The sequence below is a fragment of the Leptodactylus fuscus genome, chromosome 2, assembly GCF_031893055.1.
Source record: "Leptodactylus fuscus isolate aLepFus1 chromosome 2, aLepFus1.hap2, whole genome shotgun sequence".
Lineage (NCBI taxonomy): Eukaryota > Metazoa > Chordata > Amphibia > Anura > Leptodactylidae > Leptodactylus > Leptodactylus fuscus.
Genome location: NC_134266.1, coordinates 156,264,315 through 156,276,715, shown reverse-complemented (window position 1 = coordinate 156,276,715; position 12,401 = coordinate 156,264,315). Strand labels below are relative to the sequence as shown.

General features: G+C 39.7%; 1 protein-coding gene across 1 annotated transcript in view; it reads right to left on the bottom strand.

Annotated features, from left to right (window-relative positions):
* ATP2A3 (ATPase sarcoplasmic/endoplasmic reticulum Ca2+ transporting 3) overlaps positions 1-12,401 on the bottom strand; it is a 177,464-nt gene that overhangs the window by 105,292 nt on the left and 59,771 nt on the right. The window contains exon 4 of the mRNA XM_075264868.1: positions 2,024-2,128. Coding sequence (XP_075120969.1) covers positions 2,024-2,128 — 105 coding nt within the window. The remainder of the gene's footprint in view (positions 1-2,023; positions 2,129-12,401) is intronic.

Here is a 12,401-nt window from a genome sequence, read left to right as displayed (position 1 = left end):
TACTATGCCTTAGCATTCTGATTGTCACATAGAGGGATAATGTAATACCCCCCAAGCCTAATCACAGGGGTATTCTTCTGTAATACCCCTCCGAACATATCCAGGAAGTTTGCTGGCGCTGTGACCCAGACATTTAGCATCATCCAGGTTGCATCGCCAAAAGAGTTGCACAAAACACTTACAAAAAGTTATCAAAAAAGTTTACAATTGATCCTGTCCATACTTTATAGAGTAAAAAAATCTTCTCTAGCAATATCTGTTATACGCTAAAGTAATTTAAATAACGATTAGGGGCTGCCCATCGCTATTTGTAAAAGTTTCCCTGTAAATCCAAACTTCCACAAAAATCTCTATCTTAAACACTCCCCCCCCCCCAAAAAAAAAAAAAAAAAAAAAAAAAAAAAAAATAGGCATTAAAAATCCAATCTTTATTAAAATCTCATTAAAATATATAGCTAGCCTGGGTATAATAAATATTACAAACATTATTATTGCTACACCTCTCAGTTCCTAACCACTAAGGGATATTTGGTGTGTATATATATATATATATATATATATATATATATATGTATATAAAATAATTCCCCCCAAATTCCCTCTCATTTAGGTGTTTGTCAGGAAAAAACTGCGGATACTGCAATAGAACCAAGTATCTGCATTCACTGTGTTCAGAAATAGTCAACAAAGGGTGCCTTATCAATCCCTAACCTGTCAGGACTAGGGAAGTTTCCCTGCACACATCAGCTTGCTGTGCCGCCCCTCCCCCTCAGTATTGGAGTGTGAGGGGAGAAGTCTCTTGCGATGTCACAGCTTACTCCACTGCCATGCAGAGCTGCACAGGAGTTTCCTCCATGTCCTGTGCACTCAGCAATTCGGCCAAAGGTAAGTATATATTCTTGGTTAAAATATGTGTATATGTGTTTACATTATGTATCTTATATACTGTGTGAGTTCTGTATATGTGTTGTATATGACTGTATGTGTGTGAATAGATGGGTATATGTGTAAGTATATACAACTTATCTATCGGTCTGTCTGTCTTTATTTGCTTCTATACAGGTCTACCTTTACACATACTAAAATTGTATTTTATAATGTGATGCTTAGGCCCGGTTCACATCTGCGTTCAGGATTCTGTTCGGGGAGTCTGCTTGGACACTCCCCAAACAGAAACCTATACGCACCCGCTTGCGGCATACCTTCAAACAGCCCCGTCTTGCTTGCGCTCTGAAAATTCCTCTGTCTCTCTCCCTGTAACCAGCGTCTCTCATCACCATTTCTTGCGTGCTTTCTTTGTCTGTCCACAAAAAAATGGCGCTCGGACATGTGCAGTAGCACTTAGAAGGGAGTGTTACTGCACGTGCCCGAGATTTCAATGTACAGGAGTGAGATGAGAGACGGTGGAGGCGGTTACAGGGGGAGAGGAGGAGGAATTTTCGGTGCACAAGTTAAAGAGGAGCTGGTTTCAAGGTATGACGCAGGGGGATGCACGGTGGCTTGGAGGAACACCCAGGGTGCACAGACAGGCTCATTTACATATCGTTTTTACTGGTATGTTATAAAAACAGGGTGGAGTAGGGTGGGGGAGGGGGGTGGTCCTAAAAAAAAAAAAAAAAAAAGTAGCAGCGTCCCTCTGCAACCACTATTATGCCCCACAGCGGCTATGGAGTATAATAGAGTTGGGTGGTGGGCAACTCTGGGGCATAATATATATAGACGCACACTTTACCCCTGATACAGACGATCAAAAGAAAAACCTAATGGGGGGGGGGGGGGTGTTGGCGTCTTTTGATCGACCGTCAGGCAGCAGAGGGGCTAGGTTCACCACTGATAAAGGGGTACAATGATGGCAAAAGCATCATGAATACTGTCTACATGAAATCATGGAAGGCGAGCCATATGTATATCTGTGTGAGTGATGGAGGTATATTGCAGAACTGCATAGCTCCAAAGAGAAAAAAAAAAAAAGACACAATGTAAATAAAACCATATCTCTTGCTCAGTGAGCATGAACACATACCTGCCATACTCCAACAAAAGCATTCACTATTAGAATCATAATAATAACTATAGGCTCCACAAACGCAGTTGTAGTTTCTTCTCCCTCCTCAAACCAGGCCAGTATCTGAAAGAAATGCACTGCATTAGTATAGAAGAAAACAAAATAGACTTATGAACAGGACAAAAATAATCTGGAGGAGTATTTTTAAAACAGAAAAGCTTAAAGATAAATTAAAAAAAAAAAAAATATATATATATATATATATATATATATAGAATTTTTTTTTTTTTTTTTTTTTTTTTTTTTTATAGTTTAACAAGTCAGGCTAGGTTCACATCTGCGCATGACGGAGCAAACAATGGTACTCAAACGACAGAGACCCGGACCACTAAGAGGACTTTTCTCTTTGCCAATTTTAGACGGAATCTTCAGGGGAGTCCAATGAAGATGTGAATCTAGCTGGAGTTCAAAAATGGCTTTGATGCCTTCTCAAAGCAAAATACCACTAGCTCCTGTGGAATTGTATATTATTCAACTTTCCACACCTGTTCCTCTCCCCTACCTCCTCTCCTATCCCTTGGCAGAACATATCAGGGTGAACACTTTTGCACATCACACTTTTCAGATTTTTATTTGAGTAAAATTTCGTAAACCATGTATCATTTTTCTTCCACTTTACAATTATCTGCTACTTTGTGTTGGTCTGTCACTTAAAATCTCAATAAAATACATTTAAGTTTGTGGTTGTAAGGTGACAAAATGTAAAAATGTTAAAGGGGTAGGAATATTTTTGCAAGCCACTGTACAATCAGGCAGTTGGTGCTAGTATGGTTTACAATGGGAGTAAATGACTAAGATCTTCCAATTCATACGGTTTGCATGCATTACACACTCAGTATGAACACAGTCCTACTTTGGTTACAAGTATAGCCAAACTGATTATAAACACACAAATACTACTGACAACAGTCACAGAGAAATTGTGCTTTTAGTAAAATTTCCACCCACAAAGTTGTTTAAAACGCGACACAACAAATTCATGGCAAACACAGAATTACAGTTCTGTTCTGATCGGTTTTTAATGTGTCCTACAGAATCTCAAGGACTAAGAGTCTACTTATCACGTACTTCAAGGCTAAGGCCCCATACGCTTTGTTTTACAGTACCAGCAAAGTGAACAAGATTCGGACTATTCCCATCCACTCAGCTTGTCAAATGTATCTGTGACAACACTCGCATTTTACATATTGATTTATAAGGCAAGAAAAACGCAGCATAAACACTGTGGAAAAAATCGTGGTGCGTTTACACTGCACTTTTCTATTTGCTGCGTCCAACAATATGGGGCCTTAGTCTAAAGTTTTTTTCATATACAACACATAGATAGCTCTGATTTCAGGTATACTGAAATATACTGTCAGGCTTAGGCTTTCTTCACCTCACTTTTGTTTGTATATTTTAAATATACTTAAAGGAGTAACTTTGCTTAAAATATCCATTTTTCAATAATGTATTTGGGAAAAACTGAGCTAATAATGGAGGGGGTGGTCCCTGTGCAACCTCACCTAGGAACCACAATATAGATAAGCTGCAAAGAACATTTTCCAATTTAGAGGACTTGTTATATGAATTGGTCAACATGCACACGTGAGCACGGTCTGCAAAATGGACAAGAATAGGACCTGTCCTAAGTTTTGTTCACGACACACAGCCCATACACCGGACAGTGAAAATACATGGTCATGTGTATGGCGCCATAGAAATTAATGGGTTAGTGCTAACTGTGAATAACATCGCTAGCACACTGGCATGTACATGAGGCCTTACATGGGTAAACCATTTATTTCAGAGGGAACTGTGTAATGTTTTATTTTACCTACAATGGCACTGCAGAGGAATTGATCACTTGCTCCATGGGTCATATATACAGTCCTATGAAAAAGTTTGGGCACCCCTATTAATCTTAATCATTTTTAGTTCTAAATATTTTGGTGTTTGCAACAGCCATTTCAGTTTGATATATCTAATAACTAATGGACACAATAATATTTCAGGATTGAAATGAGGTTTATTGTACTAACAGAAAATGTGCAATGTGCATTAAACCAAAATTTGACTGGTGCAAAAATGTTGGTACCCTTATTATTTTATTGATTTGAATACTCCAAACTACTTTTTACTGACTTACTGAAGCACAAAATTGGTTTTGTAACCTCACTGAGATTTGAACTTCATAGCCAGGTGTATCCAATCATGAGAAAAGGTATTTAAGGTGGCCAATTGCAAGTTGTTCTCCTATTTGAATCTCCTCTGAAGAGTGGCATCATGGGCTACTCAAAACAACTCTCAAATGATCTGAACACAAAGATTGTTCAACATAGTTGTTCAGGGGAAGGATACAAAAAGTTGTCTCAGAGATTTAACCTGTCAGTTTCCACTGTGAGGAACATAGTAAGGAAATGGAAGACCACAGGGACAGTTCTTGTTAAGCGCAGAAGTGGCAGGCCAAGAAAAATATCAGAAAGGCAGAGAAGAAGAATGGTGAGAACAGTCAAGGACAATCCACAGACCACCTCCAAAGAGCTACAGCATCATCTTGCTGCAGATGGTGTCACTGCATCGGTCAACAATACAGCGCACTTTGCACAAGGAGAAAGTGAGACTGTATGGGAGAGTGATGAGAAAGAAGCCATTTCTGCCAGCACGACACAAACAGAGTCACCTGAGGTATGCAAAAGCACATTTGGACAAGCCAGCTTCATTTTGGAAGAAGGTCCTGTGGACTGATGAAACAAAGATTATTAAGATTAATAGGGGCGCCCAAACTTTTTCATAAGACTGTAGCTCATCTCTGCCAACCCCAGCAGCAGCCAACTCTGTGACTGCCTTGTCCTTTTAAAAATAGACTGAGTTTGACAACATAAATAAATAGTAAAAAATAAATAAAATATATATATATATATATATATATATATATATATATATATATATATATATATATATATATATGGAAGGGAGTGTTCCCTCCCATGACCAATTCATTACTGCTGAGATATTGGAATCCCATGTTAGTCTACTACCTAAGGCCGAGGCCTCACGTGGTGTATTCCACACATTACCGAAAAATAGGGGCCCTGGCAATACTGCAACAATGCAGTACTCGCACACTCACTATCAAAAGTATGGCGAGTGAAGCGTCACAAGGAAACAGTTGATCTAGCAGGGGACAAAACTAGAAAAGCCCTTTATCACTATGTTGCGGAAACACAGCTTTTTTTGCTACCTACCGATTTTGCTGCTGCTTTTTTTTTTTTTTTTCTTTGAGACAAAGCCAGAAGTGGATTGAGCAGAAGGTAGAAGTATAAGTCCTTCTTATATATTGCTTATATTTTTTGTAGCCATTCTTGGCTATGGCTCAGAAAAAATGCAGCAAAAGATGCAACAACAAACAAGGCAGCGTTTCCACAACATGGCGCCTTAGCCTTGAACACACTTTACATTCTTTCATAGCCGCCTGTGGGAAAAGCCAAGTATGATTACCTTACAAGAGGTAGATATATATGTAACAGCAAATTGCAGGTGATCTGGTTCTTCAGGCTGCAGCTAGAAACTTCTATGAAATTTACTATCACTTACTGTTACTGTTTTCTTAAATGAAACCCAACAATCCTGAGAATAAGCGTGCTAAGGGCCCCTTCACACGGCGTAAGTGCGCCACTCATTTAGACACGTATACACGTGTCAGAGCGTGGCGCTTCAAAACAGAGCCCACTGATTTCAAAAGGAAGCGCTCGTATATAACGATAGGTTTAGGAGGCGTGGAGGCATGGACGCTAAAATTGGTCAGTGATAGGAACTGTTCCATATTTTGCAGCATAGACTGTCGGCCCACACACGTTAGGGCAGGTTCATACCCGCACCCGAACTCTGTTATACAGGTTTCCGTTTTCTGCTGGCAGAAGACAGAAACCTGCCTTCAGTGCCCGATGGTGAGCACCCGTGAGCGTTTTGTGCTCTCTGCGGCGAAACCGTTGTTTTGGTTTTTTTTTAATCGGACACAAAGTCCTGCATGTCCGGTTAAAAGAAAAACAACTTTCGCTGTGGAGAGCACAAAACGCTCACAGGCGCTCATGGCCGGGCACTTTTCAAATCCATTCAAATGAATGGGTTTGAAAATTGCCTGCCGGTTTCCATCTCTTGCTCAGTTTCTCGGACAGGATACAGAAACCTGCATAACGGAGTTCGGGCGCAGGTGTGAACCCACCCTAATTATGTAATTCATGGTCATGTGCATGGGTCCATAGAAATGAATGGGGCTTTTAATCAGCCCTATATTCCCTCCATTCTCAAGATTGGTATGAGTCCCAGAAGTCAAACTCAAATAGGCTAAATTTTATAAGACTGGAAAATTCCTTGAGGCCAAGTCCCCACGCAGTAAAGAGCAACAAAAAAAGTTGCGTAAAAAAGTGCGATGGAAACCAATATGAAAAACGACAGAATTTCAGCAGGTATAAATGACATGCTACGATTTTCAGAAATGCAGTTGTTTTTGAAAACGCAGCTTTTCTGCTACAGATTTTTTCTGCAATGTGTGGATGAGATTAGCCAGAATCCCATCCACTTTTTAGGTGCTGTAAACCGCTGCACATTTTGTTGCAGATTTTGCTGTGACTTTGAGCCAAAGCCCAGAGTGGATTGAACAGGAGGAAGTAATATAAGTATTTCCTATATATTTCCCATTCTTTATAGCCACTCTGTTTTGGATTAAAAAGAAATTGCAGTAAACTCTGCAACAAAAAAAGCAGCCAATCCATTCTCTCCTGATTTTATCATTTAACCCTTCGCCAAGAGAAAGAAGAATGTAATTTGACTAGTAAGATGGAAGTCAGAAATGTAGCTACTTCTAGAGACTTCTGCTTTTCACAAAGTGCTAAATGTTTGAGTGGGTGGGTTCATTTGTAAATACAATCCTAGTATCCGCCATCATGTTCCATTCTATATGCTCAGGAGTATATACGGTACCATACGTTCTTTGTGTAAACTGTAAGACGTTGAAACAACATGTAATATTTTTATGAGGATTGAATAGATTGGGCAAGAGCTTTTCAAATATTTACATGACACTCACATCATCCAAACAAAGCGCTTTCTTTTCTGCCATATACTGTAGACTGCTTAGAAAAAGAGACCATGGCTCATGCTGGCAATGAGCTGTACTTTAGGAACTGAGTAAACATGCTCCTGCTTTGTTTTATAGAGAACAGAAGCTTGGTCTAGACTGTGTAGGATGTGTTTGGGAACCAGCTTTTCATTTACAAGAACTGAAATGATTTCAGAGGACAAATCCAAATAATCCTTAGACCGTGAGAGAAAGATGTGGATCTAACGAAAAGATACATAAAGCAGAGTTTCTCTAAAAATACCATGGAGAACGTACAAAATGGATATTCAATACTCACCTGTATCAGCCTTTTAAGCTCTTCCCACTGCAAATTTTGTCTGTTTTCGCAGGCAATGTACTGTCCCTTGTAGCTGACTGGATTCACACAAGGCAGATTTGTTGCAGAAATTTATGCAATCAAAAATTAGTTCTACTAATCTGAATGTGGTTGTTTTGGTGGCAAATACTCAGTTTTCTGCAGACCCTACTTACATTAATAATTTCATGTTTGAGAAAAATTTCTGCAGCAAATGCCAAATATCAATTCCCTCTCAGGTTATGCCCACATAGAGCACACTTTGTGGCAGAAGGTTCCTGTATTAAGGACCCATGCACATGACCGTGTCCAAGTTCAGTGTGCTATCTGGGTTTTCCGATATAGCACACTGACCCATTCAATTCTATAGTCCTTGCTGCAAAACTCAGGACAGGTCCTATTCCTGTCCAGTTTTGCGTCCATGCTTGCTGACCGTACCGCAACGCCCCTAAAGCCCTTTTCTGCCCATCTGCATAGGAATAAAAGGGCGGTTTTTACACAAATGGAGCAGTGGTTGTGAATAAGAAATACATCATTGTAAACTGTGCTGACAACTCTACAAGGTACTGTGATTAGTTTATATCTCAATTATGTGCTGACAGACTCCCTTTAAGTAGTAGCCAGATGCTGATTTGGGCAACCTGCATAGGTAGATTCCTATACCACTTCGTCATAAATTGGTATGCATCATTGTACTATATAGGCGTATATCTGTATTTTAAAAAAAGAAAAAAGTGTAAAAATACTCTTATAATTTTTTTAGTATTTTTAGTCACAGGAGTAAAAAGTTTACAGTAATAAAAATAAATTACATGTAGGTATAACATTACTAAGAGATCACTATTTAAGCATGGACATTATTTCTATAACTTTCATATATAGCAAATTTAGGATCTAGTTTTTACGGTGCTCATTGTGTGGTAAAAATGACTTTCCAGATACATATATCTCATCTTTTGGGTCAAAATTTGTACAGTTTTTCATTATGTCACATGTGAGAGAGTAAAGGGTGTGGTCTGAGAAGACAAGTATATTCCAGCCATGCACATAAAGGGTGTATGGTAAAGACCCACACCAGGAAGGTCAGCTAACTACTCAAGGCCTAATAATAATCTGTGTGAAGACTAGCAGTGTGGCACCACAATGACATAGCTGACCTATCCAGCCCGATCCTCCATAGCAGGTACTGTGCCACCCGTTCTTGTTGCCAAGGTGGGAAACTGGTGGTCAGTCTCCTGTATAGTCAGGGTAAAGTTTCCTTATGTTTAAGTTAGTTTCTCAGCTGAGAAGGGTTTTGTTTTGGTTATTTGTGCCTTTGCATAGGCAGTGAATGCACTACAAGTGAATAAAGCCTGAACTTGTGTGCAATCCAGTGCCTGTGTCCCTGTTTCCTGCACTGCTACCGAGCGTCTACTTGAGCGATTCTCCACACAATACATTTATAAAAATCCAAAACTTTGAAAAATGCAAAAAAATTTTTTATTTTAGTCACCATATTCTGATAGCTGTTAATCATATCATTTTGGGGATCGTCTTGAAGCTTCGATCACTGAGGACAAATCCTATTCCTGTCCTATTAAAAAGACCAATTAAATTTGTCCATTTTCAACGGTCCGTTGATAAAAGGATGCAAAACAGATGACAATTAGCTGTCAGAAATGGACATGGAACAGATGCAAAACAGATGCACATAGGATATTGTCACTAATTCACTCATTTTTCATGAGTGAGAAACAGATACAGTTGTGTGAATATAGCTGTCTGCTGAATAATTGCACAAACTGCAATGGTATTTATTTTTTTATCCAACCACTGATTTATAGTTAACATCCATGAAACTAATACATTATATGAAAAAAGACAATAAAAACAGTACCATAGGCTTGTATTGGTCCACCAGGCTGGAAGAACAGATAGAAATAGGAAATGTCCTTTTTTAACTTGTGTTATTCAGGGACTGTGTGTGTGTGTGTGTGTGTGTGTGTGTGTGATAATACTGCAAAGCAACAGCAGAAACCTGGTGGTTTTGGCCCTTGTTCTACTGTTTCACACTGTGGGGATCCGGTGCCATATATTATGTGCAGACATCAGCAGTAAATAGTATGGTGAATGACTACAAGGGGTTGTGATGGAGAAGTTGTGACAGGGGCTAAGGAAGTGGCGGAATGAAGTTTAAGTGTTGAAATGCAAGAAAAGTCTCCTGCATGAGGCTTTTTCAACGCGTAAAAAACGTTCTAACGGACGTCAATGCGACTTCTGTTGACGTGTACTTGGAGACAGATATTCTATTTGTGTTAGGTAATAGGGCTTGTACTGCGGGCGGAGTGGAGTTACAATCTCCACAGTATGACCCTATGCTAACTGTTCAGTGGTGTGAGGGTAAGTTCACATGGGTTTTTTGGTCCGGAACCTGTGGCGGAGACCATCTCAGGTTCCGGACCAAATATGGGTAGCCGTGACTGCACTATCATCCAGTCGTGCACTCCGCTCCAGATTAGGCCCAATGAATGGGCTTAGTCGGGAGGAGGGAGTGTCTTCAGGCCGAATCGCAAGGAGAATCGGCCTGAAGAATGAGCATGTCGCTTATTTTTTCCAGGAGCCGGAAGAAACGGCTCCCGGAAAAAAAGAACTGACCGGCTCCCATTGAAATCTTTTTGGTCAGAATTTAGAGGTGGATAAGGCCTCAAAATCCTGACCAAAACACCCGGTGTGAACTTACCCTTACTCTTTGTATCGACACCTTCATGTTATGTTCTGAACAATTGTGTATGTGTGTTTGCTGGCTGGGAAATTGCTTGATACAAAGTTCACTACACAAGCCATGACTACATTGCTGTGTGTGAATTTAGGGAAACCGAGGCGCCTTTACACTTATTTCTGGCTCAGATCTTTCAGACAGCCTGACCCTATATTGCCTCATGTGACGCCTCTTAACATTTCAATTCAAGATCTATTTGTATGCAAATTAGTATATAATTTGGAAATACCCTTAAAATCCTATTGTCTTTACATTACGTAATATATTGTGTATATAAAGCTGTATGTATACCTACAGTACAAGATGGTTTTAAAATCAGCATAAAACCATAAAGCATGTCACAAGGATTGCCTTTTGTGGCTCTAGATCCTGCTGCATCTGCCAAAAGGAAAGCTCTAATTTTCCTACTCCCATATTGATCTTTGGGGTGGAATTAATATCTACACCTATAAGTGCACACAAGAGAATGTCTAGGTTAGGCAGATGGTAAACGTTGAAGCAGACATGTGGCGCTTAGCACTGCAGTCATAGCTAGCCCTTATCAGATTGCTCCACTAACCTCAACTCATTGGATGTATTCATGGCGCTGCACTTTACAAATCCTGTGTAATATCATGACTCAATCATAGAATAGGTCATACTGTGCAGCAGCTTTAGGTCTACATTGAGAAACACACAAAGTATCTCTTTGGCATCACAAAAAAAAATCACTTTAAGCAGCACACCACCATGCTGGTAAATGAAAACAATGTGGAGATGAACAATTCATTTATATCTATAGAGCTGCCTTGACCCTTGTAAGTGGGGCCTCAAAGGGGCTCTATCATTGAGAGAAGTCATTTTTAGCTACGCACATACTTGCATTGCCTTTAGAAAGGCTATTTCGCAGATACCTTTTGTATGTAAATCGTCTCAGTTTTTGAATGAGGCCATTTTTATTCATGCACTCCGGAAGTGTCTGTGTGCACCCTCTGCTTTTCTCTATGTGTGTGATAGCAGGGAGAAGAGTCATCAGCAGCCTCTCTGCTCTCACACACATAGAGAATAGCAGACACTTCTGGAGTGCATGGAGGAGGCTAATTAGCATATGAATAAAAAACGGTATCATTCAAAAACTACTGAGATGATTTACATACAAAAAGGTAGGTGTGGAATAGCCTTTCTAAAGGCTATGCAAATATGTGCTTCGCTAAAAATGACTTTTCCCAATGATAGAACTAAAGAACAGGGTAGTTATATGGATAGATTTTTCCTAGGCAAGTTGGTGTCCAACCATTGTAGTGTAGTTGGCTGCATTTACATGCAACAACCATGGCTGCTCCAGTTTGCATTTGTACAGTATGAGCAACAAATGATAGTTTTAGGTCCCGCATAAGATTTCATCTCCTAAAAAACAAGTATTCGCTTGCTAAATGGTGACACCCTTACGTATGTCAATCACAGGAAAATACATAAGACTTCAACCTGGGAGAGCCTACCACAAAGTGATCTGCAAATGGTATTTTACAGCAAAAGTAGGAATGTCCTTTTCAAGGGGCGTGGCCTTATAAAAGGGCACAGCTAAATATACTCAGACTAGGGCTTGGCAATTAATTGAAAAATAACTGGAACCAAATATCTAACAATGTCATTAGGTGCACAGCAGTTATTAACATATTCACAAGGTTCCACCAGCTCTCTTGTGCATGTTCATCTCTGACAAAATCTTGCACACTGAAATTAATTATTTCTGGAAAAACTGCAATTTTCAAATACACATTCCTTTCTGGAAAAGACATGAATGCAACACTTGGGGATAAAAATACTCAGTACACACCTGGATAAATTCTTGGAGGGTTGCAGTTTACAAAAAGGGGTAACATTTCAGGTGATCTGTAAAAGTGGCATGGCATCCAAAATCCAAACTGTCCAAATCTGTGGGTCAAAAACCCAATGGCACACCTACCCTTCTACAGTGTCCAAACAGCATTTTATACTCACATATGACATTATTATGTGGGGTATACAGAGTACAACAAGGTCATATATGAGGGCTTAAACTGCTGTTTGGGCACACACCTTGCCTGCTTCTGCCTGACACTGTCCCCTGACAGTACAGAGACTAAATAGTAGATCAGACACCAAAACCAATAACATTGATTACTCGGGGACGGTGGGGGCT